At 39.3% G+C, this 17,052-nt stretch overlaps 4 protein-coding genes across 6 annotated transcripts in view; 2 read left to right on the top strand and 2 right to left on the bottom strand.

The window, feature by feature from the left end:
• egfem1 (EGF-like and EMI domain containing 1) overlaps positions 1-4,521 on the bottom strand; it is a 37,477-nt gene extending 32,956 nt beyond the window's left edge. The window contains exons 1-4 of the mRNA XM_089013812.1: positions 4,252-4,521; positions 3,453-3,587; positions 3,252-3,361; positions 2,980-3,084 (exon numbers count right to left, since the gene is read on the bottom strand). Coding sequence (XP_088869938.1) covers positions 2,980-3,084; positions 3,252-3,361; positions 3,453-3,587; positions 4,252-4,334 — 433 coding nt within the window. The 5' untranslated portion in view covers positions 4,335-4,521. The remainder of the gene's footprint in view (positions 1-2,979; positions 3,085-3,251; positions 3,362-3,452; positions 3,588-4,251) is intronic.
• Positions 4,522-5,322: 801 nt separating this feature from the next.
• On the top strand, positions 5,323-10,565 carry mffa (mitochondrial fission factor a). 2 transcript variants are annotated; one of them, XM_089014213.1, is made up of 8 exons: positions 5,323-5,481; positions 6,145-6,362; positions 6,622-6,791; positions 6,910-7,001; positions 7,750-7,914; positions 9,665-9,721; positions 9,894-9,978; positions 10,077-10,565. In XM_089014213.1, exons 2-8 carry the CDS (start codon positions 6,149-6,151, stop codon positions 10,206-10,208), a joined length of 915 nt encoding a protein of 304 aa, XP_088870339.1. In that variant the 5' UTR covers positions 5,323-5,481; positions 6,145-6,148; the 3' UTR covers positions 10,209-10,565. The 2 variants fall into 2 exon arrangements, with proteins under 2 accessions (XP_088870339.1, XP_088870340.1); XM_089014214.1 differs by lacking the exon at positions 7,750-7,914 and having other exon boundaries at positions 10,077-10,557.
• Positions 10,566-10,750: 185 nt separating this feature from the next.
• On the bottom strand, positions 10,751-13,043 carry LOC148888337 (dynein axonemal assembly factor 1-like). The gene is made up of 2 exons (XM_089014212.1): positions 12,086-13,043; positions 10,751-11,467 (listed from the first exon to the last, which is right to left on the bottom strand). Exons 1-2 carry the CDS (start codon positions 13,005-13,007, stop codon positions 10,797-10,799), a joined length of 1,593 nt encoding a protein of 530 aa, XP_088870338.1. The 5' UTR covers positions 13,008-13,043; the 3' UTR covers positions 10,751-10,796.
• A 118-nt stretch (positions 13,044-13,161) lies between these two features.
• Positions 13,162-16,456, top strand: mrpl44 (mitochondrial ribosomal protein L44). 2 transcript variants are annotated; one of them, XM_089013780.1, is made up of 5 exons: positions 13,162-13,350; positions 14,824-15,292; positions 15,637-15,735; positions 15,821-15,999; positions 16,081-16,456. In XM_089013780.1, the coding sequence occupies exons 1-5, from the start codon at positions 13,175-13,177 to the stop codon at positions 16,256-16,258; spliced, it is 1,101 nt and encodes a 366-aa protein (XP_088869906.1). In that variant the 5' UTR covers positions 13,162-13,174; the 3' UTR covers positions 16,259-16,456. The 2 variants fall into 2 exon arrangements, with proteins under 2 accessions (XP_088869906.1, XP_088869907.1); XM_089013781.1 differs by lacking the exon at positions 15,637-15,735.
• The last annotated feature ends 596 nt before the right edge of the window (positions 16,457-17,052 follow it).

Raw genomic sequence — 17,052 nt, 5'->3', positions numbered from 1 at the left:
ATTTTCAGTTTTAAGTAATATTTGCATTACAGAAAAAAAACAATACATTGCTGATATGTTGTGAAATATTTTAGAGATGAATAATAATTTGAAAATGTTTTTTACAAGAGGAAAAAAATAAATAAAAATAAAGAACCAGAAGAATATGTACAAGAAGCATTACACTCGTACATCCTTTGTTCTGGAATTAATGAAAGTTCTGATGTTGTGTTAGTTAGACTTTGCAATATGAAAACCAGACACCCTTCCACAAAAAAAACTGTAAAGGTTTCGATCGAGGTCTAAAGATCAGTTGTCGCTTTCTTTGCTGGAAACACACGAGTGCATGCCGTTATTCACAGAATCATGTGTATTCTACACTCAAGTGGAAACTGTTGCCATAGAGCTGCTTTATGAAACGGGCAAATAACAGTAACAGTTTCCCATCCGGTTAACACGGACAACATACAGATGGTTAAAAGCTTTTGTGTTCTCTACAGACAAACTGATTCCAAATACCTGCGTAGATCATTAAGTCTTACTTGCATAGCGTGTTCTCTACACTCCACTTTAGAATTTCCCGAAGGACCTCTACTCTTCTTCCAGCGAAAACAACCTCAACTATGAAACTCTCATAACCGTACATGCCATCAGCCAGGTATCGTTTCCCAATATCAACAGGTTTCAGTGGTGTCTCTTTTCTTTCTCAACATTGTTAAGGAGCATGAAAAAGATTGAGCTCAGGAAAAACACAAACACACACAATACAATAAAAAGCCAACATAGCAGGGGCCCATGAGCAAAATAAAATATCAGTGCATTTTTCAAGTATTCCATTTGTATCACAAATCCAAGAATACACTTCATTGTTTCAATATCACCATATAATAAATCTCATAGTCAAAATGCAATTATTATTAACAATTATTATTATGATGAGGCTAATAGACTGTAAGGTTGAACTTTAAAGCAGTTATACTGAAATAGTACATTACAGAATTTAGGATATTTATTTTACATAATACTAGCAACAAAAATTAATTCCCTTTTCAACAAGAAAGCAGTTTAAATTCTATAGTTTATTATTCTTATTTTACTTCTTTTTGTCATTAGAGAACATTCAAACAGGTTTGGAATGTACAGTACATACACCCCGCATATAAACAGCAGGTGTGTTTGATTTAGCAGCATTGTACAATAAATCAGTCCCGTTCAAACATGAACTCTGAAATCGAGGTGAGAGTTGAAGCAATGAGAGATGACCAAACCTTTTTCTCGTGCAGCAAACTACCAAACTTTAAATCATATTATGAGATCATGATTATCACCGCAGTATTTCTTTGCAACAATTTATACACTGATACAATTTTCTGTGTATGAAATATGTCTGCAGAAGTGAGAGACAATGCTTCCATCATTAACTCATTTGTGAATTGAAAATATGACATAGAACGTCATTCCCGATTTTGTTCGGGTTTTTTTTTTTTTTTTTCATGCTTGGGTGCCGATAAAGCGCTGGCCATGGCAATGAGTTTTTTTTCTTTTCCACAACGGGGCAGCATTTCCCCTTTTTCCATGTTAGCGCTTTGTTCCAGCTTCAGCTGTTAATATAGCTCTATATAAACGAATATGTATTTTTTATATTGTATTTTGGATAGCCGGCCTCATTTCAAGCTCATATAACTCCAGACCCATATAATTTAAGAATTACAGTAAAGTCTCGTTATATCGATATCGGATATATCAATAGTCCCGGTTATATCGATACTATTTCTATGCACGCACGGAGAAAATTACATGCAAACAGGGTCGGATATATCGATAGTCCCGGTTATATCGATATTTTTCGGACTCCCTTGAATATCGATATAACGAGACTTTACTGTACCTTTTTTCTGATGAAAGAAGACAGTCTCAGGTTTCTAACGCTGTATTGAATGTTTATGTAGTCCTAAAACGCAATATTCTGTGAGTCCTGGAATTCAAGTGACAATGACAAAGACCCTGGCACTGGAGTGGGCACATTTTTGCATGTCTGACAGTGAATGAGTTAAAACAAAACCTAAAAGTCAGTCGAGACCTTAGACCGTGTAAAAGACAGACTAATAGCAATCCTCATCGAATCTGTCACTCCAATGTGCAAAAAGTAAATACAGTAAAGTCTCGTTATATCGATATTCAAGGGAGTCCGAAAAGATATCGATATAACCGGGACTATCGATATATCCGACCCTGTTTGCATGTAATTTTCTCCGTGCGTGCATAGAAATAGTATCGATATAACCGGGACTATCGATATATCCGATATCGATATAACGAGACTTTACTGTAGTTTGGACCAAAAAACTTCCAGCAGACAGCTGCCTATACAACACGTGCTTGTGACATTGGCGTAAAGAATGGCTTACATTTAAAAATAGAGGCAGGCAAGCCTTCGTTCAGGTGAATCTGTGAGTGTGGCAAAGGTCTTGTGGAGTGTATGACAAGAAACCCAATATCCTCAAGGCACCATCAGTATTCACAACAGTCCCTTTGTGTTTACTGTACAACATTTATTACACAGTATGTGCTTGTTTCTTGAGTGTGGGGGGGGGCAATGTATCGTGAGGCATATGGCAGGTTCGGATCCCAAGCGCGTGAAGTACAGTTGTTATTTAATGGCAGTTAAAAGGACTCCCGACACGATCATTATATGTCTAGTCATTGTTTGATTTCCCCTTTCAAGTTTGTTTCATCTTGTCATGTTTTACTAATGGTTTTGTTTGTTATTTTGGACCTTTTTGTTCTGATGACTTTGTTGTTTGAAATTTCGTTCTATTGACTTTATTTAACACAATTTGTCAAATACACCCTGCTCCTCCCCCTGCCTGCATTTTTGGGGTCCACCACCAATACCACATTGCAAATTATGACAAACTAAAACTGAACAGTCAGAGACCCCTAGGTGGAAACTCGGTCTACGTCGTTAACATATTTACAACAATAGGAGTGAAAACTTACCATTTTGGCATGTTGTTCCTTTAAAACCTTTCGGACAATGACAAATATGATCCCCATTTTCTGCACATCGGCCTCCATTAAAACACGTATTAGCACTGCATATCCCTAAATATATGACATATAAGGGTGTGATGTTATTATGCATATTTTCTTATTTTTATTTTTTATGTCATGTTCAATAACTTGGTGCAATTATACACCGTATAATAGATTTTTTGTGGTCACTATTGAACATGTATACGTACTGATATTCAAATTCTAATAATACCTACTATGAAGACAGCCGAGTTCACCGTCTGTTCGAGTCCAACCAGGGCAGCACTTATAAACTGTGTGAATATCTGTCCTGTACATTTGTCTGTACGTTATGTAGTAAGTTGTCCTGTGGAGAGAGAAAAATGGCCTTGCTCACTGAGTTGTAATAGCTACATTTCATTGTGATTGAGTGAGTGTTGGACAAAGGAAGGACTTACCTCCGCTCATATCCTACACACCATCTGTGGCCAGTGCAGCCCTGCCTCCAAACCTTCACCATTCGTGTATAACCCTGAACACAAGGCTGAGGGCTACCCAAATGAGACATCTCCTGGTCGGCACAAACATTGGGCCTGAAATGCAAACAAAGACGAACAGATTTGGTGCTTATGCTATTTGAATACGTTTCACAAAATAGAATAGATTATGTTGTAAAGTGATTTTTTTCATGAACATCACTTAACGATACTGCCAGGGTCAATTGCAAGTTTTGCGATGTAATAGAATCCCTATGATGTTACAGAGCATCCCGGATTTTTTTTTTATGTTTGAATAAAACGTAACGAAACCATTTGCTCTTCTATTTAGAACTTCCGGTCACTTCATGATTAAATTCCAATATATTCCAAGTTATTCGATTAGTAGCTCCTCTCTTTTTTTCTGACAATGGCGTGGGGCTTCAGATGACTTGCCAATTGGCTCATTGTTCTAACAAACACGCGCGCGCGCGCGCACTCACACACACGGGACAAAATAGTACGTTACAATTTGGATTTTGTTGAAAGCCAATTCAAGCCGTGCATGTGTCAAAGGTTACTAGCAAGTGCGAACTCTCGTAACCAATTAAAATAAAATGATTTCGATGATGTTTCCAAGATTTGTCACGCGCGCAAATACGCGCACACAAACGCGCGCACATACTGCAGAAATATGTGAACATGGAATTGGGTAGAATTTTCATATAACAAGTTCAAATAATCGACACAATAATTGCTATTTCGAAAAAAATCTACTTACATTCCGAGTTGCAATTCTAATGTTGACCCGGAACACAAGGTGCTGAATGATATCAGACACAAAGTAAAAATGTCTGGGATCATATCTAATTAATATTAGGAAAGAGAGGTAATTTAACAATACTTTCCTTCCAGTAGGAAGCCGATATAATCATCTGGTTGCAGTGGAGAAAACGGTCCATCAAATAAAGAACATGTTTCCATTAATATAATCCCTCTTGAAACAAGGCTCTAAAAATTGGTGTAAATCTTAAATGCTCCGGCATGTGATCCGGACTTGAGCTCGTGTTTGCTGTGAGAAGATGAAGGTCGACGTCTCATGTTAACAGGTTTGCACGTAAGCGCACCACCCACACTCATATAGGACTTTGCTTCCCACATCCACCCCCAGTAAAACTGACTTGAAGTGTAACATCATGTCTTGATGGTTGGATGGATGGATGGATGGATGGATGGATGGATGGATGGATGGATGGATGGATGGATGGATGGATGGATGGATGGATGGATGGATGGATGGGGGACAGACAGACAGACAGACAGACAGACAGACAGACAGACAGACAGACAGACAGACAGACAGGCAGACAGGCAGGCAGGCAGGCAGGCAGGCAGACAGACAGACAGACAGACAGACAGACAGACAGACAGACAGACAGACAGACGGGTGCTTCCAAATACATTAACTATCCATATTAGAATCGTGGAAACGTGGAAATGTTACATCCAAAAAAGATACATATTCTAATTCATGCATTAACACATTAAAAACAGAGTAACATTCCCCGAGTACATATTTGTCTACTTTTGTTTCAACTCATACAACTACAAATCTGTATCACCCAACAAAATGTCAACAAACATATTCATTCATTATTTTATGATTTGTCATTCTAATACATCATATCATTCATTATTAATTAATATTGTTCTAAGCGATCTCGTAATATTGTGCACCAAGTGTACCTATAGTGCAGAAAATTCCAATTGACGTTCAACTTTATTCGCCAAAAAACGTTTGTGCTTTCGTTATGAGCATCGTCTCCGTGACGTCACTTCCCGTGGTGATTCCTGTCCTCACCACACAGGAGGATGAAAAGTTCTGCTCTCGACTTTTGGAATTTTATCAGTTATATTTTGCCCCCGGTCGTTTGCAGTAAATGTGAAAGGTATTTTCGCGACTCGGGAGATTTATTAGAGAAAAGTCCTACATTGAACAAAGAAGCGAAAGGTGAGAAACAGATTTTAATTCTACGCTTCAATTGTGCTAATGCTACAGTAGATGGTTACTTAGCGTTACAAACAGAAAGCTGTACTGTATATACGGTTCATCTGTATTTTTCCTAATGTTATATATTAGAAACCCTACCTAAAGGTGTACATATCACGATAAGCCAATTGTGTTTTGTATTAATAATTGTGATTAGTAGTGCTAACAAGTTTGAGGGTGACCGCTATGTAGCAAAGAATGCTAATCAGAATATACGAGACTTATTGGAAATGTCTTTTGCATGTAATTGTGGTTGACGAGAAAGAACTCTGTAACAACCAATTGTGTGGTCATTTTTATGTAACTGTAATAGTTCCACCTAGTTTGTATTTATGTTGTTGTACTGTACTGAAATAATCAAATATGTAGTCTCCGTTTAGTCATTCAACGGACAACATTGATTTTATCATGTGATTTGTTTTTCTATCATACATTGGAAAAGGCTCCGAGTCATATGACTAGACCATTGTGATGTGAATATTTGTTTGTTGCAATGGTTACAATAGTTTGCATATTGTTTGCATATACTTAGCTGTTATTAAAGCGCTATATAAATCAATGTCTTGTATTGTCAGTATTGATTGTATGATAACTAAAGATGGTGTCACTTTTTTTTCCGCACAGCCAAATGAACGGCGCAACATTCCCCTCTCCCGTTGCCGAGATGGCAGAAATCAACCGCATCCACTATGATCTGGAGTACACTGAAGGGATCAGCCAAAGGATGCGCATACCTGAGATGCTTAAAGTGGCTCCCCAAGGCCAGGACGACTCCAATCTTGGCTCACGGCGCCTTCCTCAAAGTGTTATAATGCAGGTCCCGGAAAGAATTGTTGTCTCAGGTCAGAATACTTGTTTGTACCCTACATATAAAATCAAGGTGTTCCTTCGAAATTGGTGGCTTTGTAAACATGTACCAGATACGATATAATGAAAAAATATTGATTTTAAAGAGGTTGTGAACAGAGGGTGACCTTTAGAGTTTATTTGATTGTTGGTTGAAAGGAGGCTTGTGAAAGAAATGTAGCATCAATATAGTCTTTTGTTTTAATTGACTTATAATGTACATAATTGACCTCATATGATGACTCCATACTTCAGGAGACACTGATGACAGCCAGTTTTCAAGACCGAGAGACTTGGATTTAATCCAATCAACACCATTAGAAGCCTTGTCCCTGAAGACTCCACCAAGAGTACTCACACTCAGTGAGCGACCGCTTGACTTCCTGGAGGAAGAACAGAATCGAGCTCCAGAAAGTGAGGCGATGGTAAGTGATTGAGCAATCAGTCCTGTTCCATTACAGTATGGGAAAAATCAATGTAGCAAAGTAAAACTCTGATTTACGGTAAATCTTCGTTTTGGATAACTGGCATTATTTCTTGTAGCTACGGCCTCACGGCCGATCGAGACGAGAACGCTCAGCTAGTGAAAACGCATCTGTCCGTCATGGTAGTCAACTAATGCATAATGATGCAACGTGAGTATTTTTGTTCAGCCATTGGTACAACATCCTTCTTGCATGCTGCATTTTTTTCTACTTCTTTCCACTTTCTTGTTTCCCTTATTTTTCCCATCGAGACATTGTCTTTATTGCCACATAATAAGCATTTTAGTTGGAGTTTGAGGGGGTTCAAGAATACATTAAAAATTATATTCTAAATGTTTCGAAATATAGATAAAAGCAAAGTTTGTCAATTGTCGAACCTTTGCGATTTTTGCAGTTAGTAACGAGGGTACCCCAGGGACTATCATATAAAAGAGTTCCTCCGCACTAAAAATAAATAGTAAAAATACAAATAACTCACTGTTCTGAAACATAATCCCATGTGATTTAATGTCTTGTTTTAATATGTTCTTCCTAGCATATGTTTTGTATTTGATGGGCAATTGCTCCACTAAAACTTTGTTGGCCATTTTGGATAAGCCTTGCTATTCCTTTAACTATGTCACACCATTCCTAAAAAATACTGCATGTTGTAATTAAAATTTAATTTAATTTGCCTTCCCTGTAGCTGTTTTTGTTTAGTTCTGTGGGTGTCACTATTTTTTTTCTTAAACTATGTAGCAGTGTAACTTTCCTGAACGCTGAAGCAGAACTTACACGTTTGAGGATAGTTCCTTTTCCTCATTTCTCTCCCCTCTCCTTCCCCTTTCCCTTTTCTCTTCCTGTTTCCTTATTATTTTTTTCTCTAAATTGGCTGCTCTAAATGGTTGCCCCCAAGCAGTACAACAGCATCCCCCCCAGCCACTCTTCACTCCCCTTCCCCTTCCACTATGGCTGAAGAAGAACACAACCTGTACAGCGCTAGTGGTGTTTTATCTTTCCTCCAGTGCACTACACGTCGGGCCTACCAGCAGGTCCTTCGGGTCTTGGATGAAAACCCTCGCAGGTGACCCCCTAATTGCCACAATCTCGTTCGGCCAGTAACGGGAGCGTCACACAGCGAGATGACGGTCTTTTTTAACAGTGAAGCCCCCGCGACATCGCAGTTTTCATTAAAGAGGATTGTAATGTTATATGAAAACCTTTTAGGAAGGTCAGATAGTATCACTGTTTCTGCTGTCAATGTGTTACACGCTACTTGGATGCTATGTAAGTGAAAAATAACCCTTGCCATTAACCGTATGTTAAACTGAGGTCGCGTATTAGTTACAATTATAGGGAATAGTTTGGCGCTGGTAAATTAAGAATAAGATGGCATCAAATGTTTTTTTTTTCCCTTATCAAATGTGATGACGAAATCCCACTTGGCAACACTGGTGCGCCGTAATATCAGGCTGCGTGAACATTTGAGTCAAATTACAAAGAACACAATGCAGAATTTGGGAAATAAACCGTTACATACTCTTTGGTGGCGTAAACTATGAATCATAAAATTTCTCAGTCCTCAAAGATGTTACAAATGACAAATCTTGGAAACATTCAATGATGATATGACTCGAATGTGTTATACATTAATGACACCAAAATCATAATTAGTTCTGTGTGCCAAACAAGTCCAAGAAAAAGAAATACAGTAAAGTCTCGTTATATCGATATCGGATATATCGATAGTCCCGGTTATATCGATACTATTTCTATGCACGCACGGAGAAAATTACATGCAAACAGGGTCGGATATATCGATAGTCCCGGTTATATCGATATTTTTTCGGACTCCCTTGAATATCGATATAACGAGACTTTACTGTACTTAGCTAATCTTTCATGGGAATGATTTTATTTCAATGCCTACCTGAGCAAAACAAACTTACCAAACGAGAAGTGGTTTAGCAGTTAGAACGTCAGACTTAACAAGGGAGGCTAAATCAATCCACCGAAAAGAAAGGCCTGTGTGCCTTGCTCGCAAATTGACAAAACATTTTTGACCAGTTTGGGAAATTTGTCTGTGTAAGCTCTCAGTCGTACAGGAGTGGTCCATCGATGAAAAGGTTTCTTCATCCGTCATCTGTACTTCTTTCAAGGTGTCGGACGTTTCGCTTCTTGTCCAAGAAACTTTGTCAGCAATCTAAAGTCTTACTGGTAGTTTAGGCCCTATATATATATCCCTACTGTCCAGACATGGCGGTGCCAGACTGCTATGATAGGTCCCTGCTCTCAGGTTGGGGGGAGCAGAGGACTACTCCCTGCAGCTGCTCCACTGATAGTTACTATCGTTCTGACTAACGACTGGCCTGATTGCCCCACTTCGACCGGTATCACCTCATCAGAATTACTAATCCTATGTTGCCTTAGCAGGATATTGTATGAACGATCCAAATTGAACCTCACCCCACCAAACCGGTTTAATGAAGGATTTAGTTGTTTTATGAAAATCACTTACTCCCCTTTCAAACCATCTATTTTCTTGACTTCTTCTTAACTACCAGTAAGACTTTAGTTTGCTGACGAAGTTTCTTCAATAAGAAGTGAAATGTCCGACACCTTCAAAGAAGTACAGATGACGGCTGAAGAAACCTTTTCATCGACAATTTGGGAAATGTTTTTCCTAACATTGTATTGGTTTGCGTAGCTTTTGTTTGTACCGAATAGGGAAGGGTATTCACCTTTGCATGCTTTTGGAGCAGTGTTTTGTGTAAGTGCTAGAGCTTATTTTTCCCTCCCTTCTCCCCCAAACCTTCATTTCCTCACCCCTGTAGAAAAACATCACTACGAGGGGGGTCAGCTTCAAGCTCCAACCCCCTGCATGAATCCAGGTAACATTGTGTAGCACTCACTTTTTTCATCTTCCGCTCCTTTAACCCATCCTTTGTCAATTCCTCTAATTTAAGGCACCATTTGTTGTGAAATAAATGAAATTGCACAACTGTTTATGTGGGTTATATTAAACATGTTTTAATCTAGTTATTTGTGCAACTGTTTTTTAAGGCTTGCATTATCAACATACGAGGGGACTCTGGACGGAGGATCTGATGACATGACCATTGTAGATGCTGCAACGCTTCGACGACAGGTTGGATCCTTGCAATAAGCAATAACATCAGTGTTTAGTCACTAAATGAATTCATCTGGCAAAAAACTAACTTGAAAAAAAATATTTTTGATTTGTAGCTTATCAAGTTAAACCGACGGCTCCAGCTTCTGGAAGAAGAGAATAAGGAGCGAGCAAAGCGCGAGATGATCCTGTACTCTGTCACTGTCGCTTTTTGGCTCGTCAACACGTGGGTGTGGTTAAAACGTTAAAAGTACATCGGAATTGCTGGTACCCCTGCAAAACAAGTTAACATCTCTTAAAGTGTGTGAAATGTTACACTTGCTGCCATATGAGCAAGACCATAACCGATTGCACGAAGCACTCATGTCGTGTTTTCTTGGATGATTTCAGGGATGTCCTTTTTTTCACGCCTGTGGTTTTGTGAGTTGTCTTTTTCCATATTTTTGTTTTTGATTCTGAGCAATGCTAAGCATGACTTGTAAATATGTATCACTTTAGAGAGGAGTAATGTTATATTTTGTTTCTAAATATAAATGTTGAGCAATGCTGGCTGTGACTTGTAAATATGAAAGTAGTTTGTCAATAATAAAGTACAGCTCTGTTTACCAAAGGAAAATGCAGCTGTGGTCGAGATTTTTAATTACGTTACATGTTTGTTTCAGACTTTCATTGGATAGTCACACCCCTGTGCAATTATGGATGCAGTTTATGGATGGATGTCTAGTTTTACCAACACTTGTCCAACTGTCTCACTGCCGAATTGACATTGAGCATCCATACACGCCAACCTGAACAGGATAATCAGTCGGATTGTGTCCTCACAGACCGCCTCAATTTTAAAGCTCCTCTATCAGGCAACATGGTTTAAGGGATAGTTTGCTTGTTTGGAATTTTGCATCTGCATCAGGAGCATCCCTATCTTCTGGATAGATTAATGATGAATCAGGACCTTTGATTAGCTTGCAGACACTTGGACAAACAGAATTTTCTGTGCGAAAAGGGGTAACTTTTGTGACTGAGAGACCCTCGCGATCATCCCCTGTGATAACTTCTATTCTTGGTCTTGCCATCAAATTGGAAAACATTTCTGAGACATTTTCTGGATCCACATCTTCCAGATCGGGCAGGTCATCAATATGAAGTGAATCTGTCTGTGGAATGGTTTCCAACTGCTCTGCATCCACCTGTTCGGTCACATGTAGGCCAGGATGACGTGAGGATCCGGGGGAAGTCGCTCGTATGACAGGAGGTAGTTGATGTTTAATGTTCACTTCTCGTCCTGCGTCATTGCTTTGAGTCACTTTCTCTAGTTCTTCCTCATCTAATTCGTTATCACATTTCTTTGCTTCACAATATTTGTTGGGAACATTTTCGTTCAGCAGCTGTTTTGGGTTGTTTTGTATCAGTTCCTCATGCGCATCCAAAGTCTCTTTAACAAATAGTTGCACTTTCTCTAGAGGGAGTTCGCCGTTAGAAGCCTTTGGGTTGATTAATTCCTCGGTTTCATCTGAAATTGATCGAGATGGGAAAATGATTCATGAATAAAGTAAAATGCGTAATTTTCACGAGTAATGGTCAAGATTAATCTCACCAGAACCTAATCAGCTCTACCTGCTTTTGCTAACTGTCCTTTCACTGAAGACCTAATCATGTCAAATTGGGGGACATGTTTCAACAAGGTGAGGACATAGTTTATGACTTTAAAAAAATATTGGTGCATAGTGATAAAACCGGATAAATACAGAGGGCTGTGTCATGAAGGGCATCCGATGTAAAAGCTTGGCCAAAAAATGCGGATCAACCTCTAAAGATGGAGGACACTGGTTTGCTGTGGCGACCCCTTGTAGGGAAAAGCCAAAAGGAAAAGAAGTGATAAAATAATTAGAAATATGTCATTGGTTTAATTAGATATGTTTTCTTGTAAACTGACTTTTAAAAATGTAATACTTTATTAATGTAATAGGACCTCGGGCAAAGACAATCTACAGTATATGCCCAGTATTTTTTTTTAAATAAGTAAGAGTTGTCAAATAAAAAGTAAGACAGTATAAACCAATGTTTTTGTAATCATTGGAAAGATGGAAAAATGTGCAATTTGAAGTGTATGAGAATAAAACTTGCCAACCTCTCTCAACATCCATTTTCATGTGTTTTTTCTCCTGGGCTTTCTTTCGGATCATCGCCAAAGCATCCAAGCCTTCTTGAATTTTTCTCCTTTCTCGTGTGTTCCATTGCTGTGCCTCCTTGCGTTCCTCTTCAATTCCACCACATGCCCAAGCCTCTGCACACGCCTTGTCTTTGGGGAAAACAGGTCTGTCATCAAGGAAAGTAAGCTGCTTCAGGTGCACAATCAGTGTCTTTCTGTAGTTGGGGATTTTTTTCACAACTTCATTGCCCATCAAGTTAAGGACTCGCAGTTCAGGCATCGCTTCAAGTACAGCAAGAATACCAGGATCAGTTAATAGGTTGTGAGACAGATCCAGCACACTGATGGACAGACACTGAATCAAGTGTTCTATATCCCCAATTCCCTCCAGTTTGTTATGGGCAATCTGCAGAGTACTAAGTTGAGGAAGACAAGAAATGTTCTCAATGGTTTGTATGTAGTTATTGGAGACGTTTAGAGTGCATAGGCTTTTGAGAGGTTCAAGGTTTTCCAGTTTGCGGATAAGGTTCTGCTGAAGAAACAGACAGCGAAGGTCAATCTGTGCATTCAAGTTACCAATCCGTTGCAGCCCATTGCTTTCTAGCCAAAGACACTTCAGTCCTGTGTATTCCTCCAAATTTTCAATGCTGGCGAAACCTTTAAAATGCAGATACAAGGTGTCATTCAGACATGGTGTTGAGTAGAGTTTGTACTGCTTACAGTGGTCTTTTAAAAATGTCTTTGTCATCCGCGGCCCTGAATTTTTTCCGTTCTCTTTCTTTTCTCCAAGTCCGTCCTGTATCCCGGCAACTTGAGCAGATGTTTCCCCGTCTTCAACTTCCATTTGACTGGTTGTAGATGGACCATCATGTTTTGGTTCAGCAGCCTCAGTAAGCAACATTGTGCCAAATGTGTTGCGGTCCCAAAGAAACCCTTGGTTCAATCACCAAAAGTCTTAATGTGTTAGTTGATTTTTTTTGTTCCTATGGCAACGCCAAAAAGGATGTCGTTGTCGCCTATTTCCCGTCGGACTGATTTAGCTGACGTACACATGTTGAAGTTGTAAACATGGCGTCGGGGGTTATTCTCAATCGAGGCGCGTTGACGTTGGGGACATACTGCCAACATTCGAGTTGGAATGTCACTGTCACGCAGGTTCGAGGGATTAAGCGTTGGGTGAGTGCCTACAAACGCCTGATGGAAGCAAAACTGAAGATTGAAGGTCCTCCACCTCCGAAACCAAGGTGAGGCTAACGTCAGCTAAAATAAATTGGTTCGGTATCGCCTCAAGGGCTATAAAGAATTAATATTGGTCAATTTTTGCATATTTATTTAAGGTGTAAAACGTTGTATTGCAATGTGGTATAAATATCACTGGTCGTGAATATATAATCTTATTAGACTCAAAGACTGCTAAATTTGCTCATGGAAACAATATAGCAATGGTAATGCGTATTCATTAAATTGAACATTCAATTTTGTACTGGACATTAGAGGACAACCGACGTCACTTTTTTTGTTTTTTAACTGACACCAGAAAAACATTTTATAGCATCTAAAATACCTAAAACACGCAGTATGATATTTTTAGTCAAATGCAAAACACCAATAAAAATGACTTAGTGTCCAAAATCTGCAAAAAAAAAATTGAGCTGCGATTTGGCCATTTTACAGAAAGTCCCCCCCCCCCCCCCCCAGTTCGTGGCGTCACGCCAAGACGTTTTGCATTGCTAGTGAATCAAAACAATGGCTTCAGATTCAGAGAATATGCTTTCTTGTTCCGCATCCAGTGATGAATATGATTCAAATAGTTCTGAAGAGGAAAGCATACATGTTTGCAATCGATTAAATAATTTATTTGTGTCATTTTGAGGCAACATTGGGGGAAAATCTCTCACCCAAAAAAGAGGCACAAAATGGCGACCTCCTGTGGCCACCTCCGTTTCCACAGTCTGATAAATTCCTTGTATGGCGCTTGAACGCCCTCTTCTGGCCTTCTGGCGGCTTTTGGTGCAACACGAGGTCCCCAGACCAAACAAGTACAGCAAAATACATCGACGTGATGGAAGGACTGCTACAATGCGTCTTTTTTTACGGTAAAGGGTGGTCCTTTAGTGACGTCACGCATGGACTCGTCACCAACTCAAAAACAAGACTTCCTGAATATTCACCGCGAGTCTTAAAACGTAAAATACAGCTATATGCGGTGGAATCTTTGTAAAATACTCTCAGTAGAAGTCATTTGAAGCCATTTTACAAATTATGGACACAACTTGTCCGGAGACATCAGTTGTCCTTTAAATTAGATCCAATGTATCCGAGTCATTGAGAGTCACTGCAAAAGTTACATGAATGAAGTGTTTTTAAGTGGCCCATTCCGATTATTGTGTCATAGGTTATTTGTTGTGACTGTAGTTTGCGCTTTGCTGCATTGTACAGAGACCATGTGTCATACATACATCTACATTCAAACAACTATAAGATTCAAAGGTCATAGTGACAAGGTCAATTAATTAGTTTGATCTCATTGGGTTGCTTACTGCTTCCAATAAACACATAATTACTTCATTTTTATTTTTGGTGTAAATGTTACCCATATTTTATTTCCATTCCAAACAAATTTTCTTCTTTTAAACCTCTTGTCAGTAACATCCAAACATTTAGTGATTTATTTTGAAAATACAACACTAATTCGCTTTACATCTGATTTCTTTCAGATCTCAAAAGCCTAATTGGGATTACCATGCTGAGGTTCAGGCTTTCAGCACCCGCCTCCATGAAAACATCTCCCTGGAGCGACTGAAAACAGCTTTCATAAATCCGTGTTACCTGCAGGCAGAGCTGAAAAGGAGACAAGAGCTGGGCATGGAGTCTGAAGTTACAGCTCTTACTCTGCATGATAATATTGAGTTGAGTGCAAAGGGAGATGCCTTCACAAAAAGCTTCCTGACTGATTGGTGCAGGGCAAATTTTCCCATCTTGCCAACACAAGGGGTGGAAAGTGTCGTGAGACACCTCATTAGCGTAGATCTCGTGAGCAATGTAGCACAAAATCTTGGTGTTGAGGATCTAACCATGAGTTTACAATTCCCTGTCCCGGACAATGTACTCTATTCTACATTCATGGCAGTGATTGGAGCGCTACATGACAGCAGTGGAACAGAACGCACAGAATACTTCCTCAGGGTGAGAGTTGATCAATCATTTCATATCATGAGATCTCAGGATGGGCGATAATTCAATACTGTATAAACATGTATTGCGATTGACAGTCAATACATCGCAACCGATCAATATGAAATACTTATATCGTGGTATACAGTGACGTGCGGTGAGGTTCATGGCTGGTGAGGCACTGACGCCATCAATGACGTCACCGCTCGTCTCTACTTAGTATTTGAACGGTAAATTCAGCGATTTTGAAAAAAATCCTAAAACGGTGAAGTTAAATGGACAAGAACTTTAAAGTACAAATCACTAAATACATACAACTGTTTAATTTATTTTTTCACTTGATATTTCCATGACAGCTTTCCATGATGACAGGTGAGGCACTGCCTCACCTGCCTCCACTGACTGCACGTCACTGGTGGTATACATTCTTAGTCATATCACCCAGCCCTAACGGGGTCAGAGATCTTGGTTTAGCTTTGTTGTCTGTTTGAAAACAAAGGGTTGAATACATGTTCCTTTTCTGCATCTTCTCAACCTCAGGATTTCCTAATTACCCAGCTAATAGGAAAAGACCTTTTTGATATGTGGACAGTGGTCAATCCAATGGGCCTTCTGGTGGAGGAACTGGCAAGGAGAAATGTTCCTCCACCAGAGCCCCGCCTCATCAGGTCTGCTGGGTCCAGCACTGTTCTTCCACTCTATTTTGTTGGCCTATATAGGTATGTGTGTATGACTAATAACATAAATTGTATTTAATTTTTCTTGCTAAATAGTCTGTTTCCTCCAATTTATACATGCAGTGATAAAAAGTTCCTGGCCCAGGGTCCAGGTGAGACACTGATTGCAGCGGAGGAGGAAGCAGCTCGTGTGGCCTTGCGAAAACTCTATGGCTACGCTGAGGACCGCAGACCCTTTGATTTCAGTCCACAACCACAGCATGAGCATCCTTTACTTCAAACAGTCAGCAGCAATTCATAAAACAAGGAGACTTGTTTTGCTCGTATGGCTGAAGAACAACTTATTGCCAGCGAAATAATGTACTAATTTAGATCTGTGTGTTTTGTGATCTTAAAATGTCTGTATAAACATGAAAGTTGCTGGTTTTATATTCACTTTAGGAGTACATGTATAAAAATATATTACAGTACTTACTAAAGGTGACTTACAGAAAAACAACCAATGTTAGTCCTGCGTCATTGCTTCGAGTCTTGTCTTTTTAATGAATATCTAATGGACCATTTAATTTACAATTGCTCTGTTATCTGTTCACTTATAAATGTTTTTGTGTGACACGATATAATGACACACATGCAAGAAATTTGAAATGGTGTTTCATTACAAAATTGCAAATAGGAACTTTTGGACATGCAAGTGTTGGCTGGCATTAAAACTACTGTATTTTCCTCTCTATAAGGTGCTGTATAAGCCTTCATTTTCTTCAAAAGATGAGGCGGAGGTGCGCCTTATATGTGATGTAATATTGAGCCAAAACAAGACTCGCAAATACTGTCAGCAGCCACAACCCATTTCCCCCTGTAGAAGTAGTGCGTAACCCCGGACTCTACCGTAGCGCCATATCATGCGGTGTGCCTTATACAGTATATGGAAAACTTTTATGTTATACTTGGGGGAAAAAAATGTTTAATTCATTGAAGATGCGCCATGTGTATGGAAAACGTTTTAAAACACACCATTCATTGGGGGTGTGCCGTATACACCGGAAAATACGGGACTTAGTTCCTCATCCAAACATTGAAATACTACATTTAATG

This window comes from Hippocampus bargibanti, linkage group LG14 (assembly GCF_051943395.1).
Source record: "Hippocampus bargibanti isolate YZ-2025 linkage group LG14, ASM5194339v1, whole genome shotgun sequence".
NCBI classification, from domain to species: domain Eukaryota; kingdom Metazoa; phylum Chordata; class Actinopteri; order Syngnathiformes; family Syngnathidae; genus Hippocampus; species Hippocampus bargibanti.
The sequence above is the reverse complement of the archived record's forward strand: the minus strand, read 5'-3'. Positions and strand labels throughout refer to the sequence as shown.

Bases quoted from the DNA above. Each gene is read 5' to 3' on its own strand.
- LOC148888337 (XM_089014212.1), bottom strand. From the start codon at position 13,007: ATGTTGCTTACTGAGGCTGCTGAACCAAAACATGATGGTCCATCTACA. The intron at 11,468-12,085 runs GTTGGCAAGTTT...GATCAATTTCAG, and splicing joins GAAAATGGATGTTGAGAGAG to ATGAAACCGAGGAATTAATC.
- mffa (XM_089014213.1), top strand. From the start codon at position 6,149: ATGAACGGCGCAACATTCCCCTCTCCCGTTGCCGAGATGGCAGAAATC. The intron at 7,915-9,664 runs GTGACCCCCTAA...TCACCCCTGTAG, and splicing joins TTGGATGAAAACCCTCGCAG to AAAAACATCACTACGAGGGG. The intron at 9,722-9,893 runs GTAACATTGTGT...CTGTTTTTTAAG, and splicing joins AACCCCCTGCATGAATCCAG to GCTTGCATTATCAACATACG.
- mrpl44 (XM_089013780.1), top strand. From the start codon at position 13,175: ATGGCGTCGGGGGTTATTCTCAATCGAGGCGCGTTGACGTTGGGGACA. The intron at 13,351-14,823 runs GTGAGGCTAACG...GATTTCTTTCAG, and splicing joins CCTCCACCTCCGAAACCAAG to ATCTCAAAAGCCTAATTGGG. The intron at 15,293-15,636 runs GTGAGAGTTGAT...TTTCCATGACAG, and splicing joins GCACAGAATACTTCCTCAGG to CTTTCCATGATGACAGGTGA.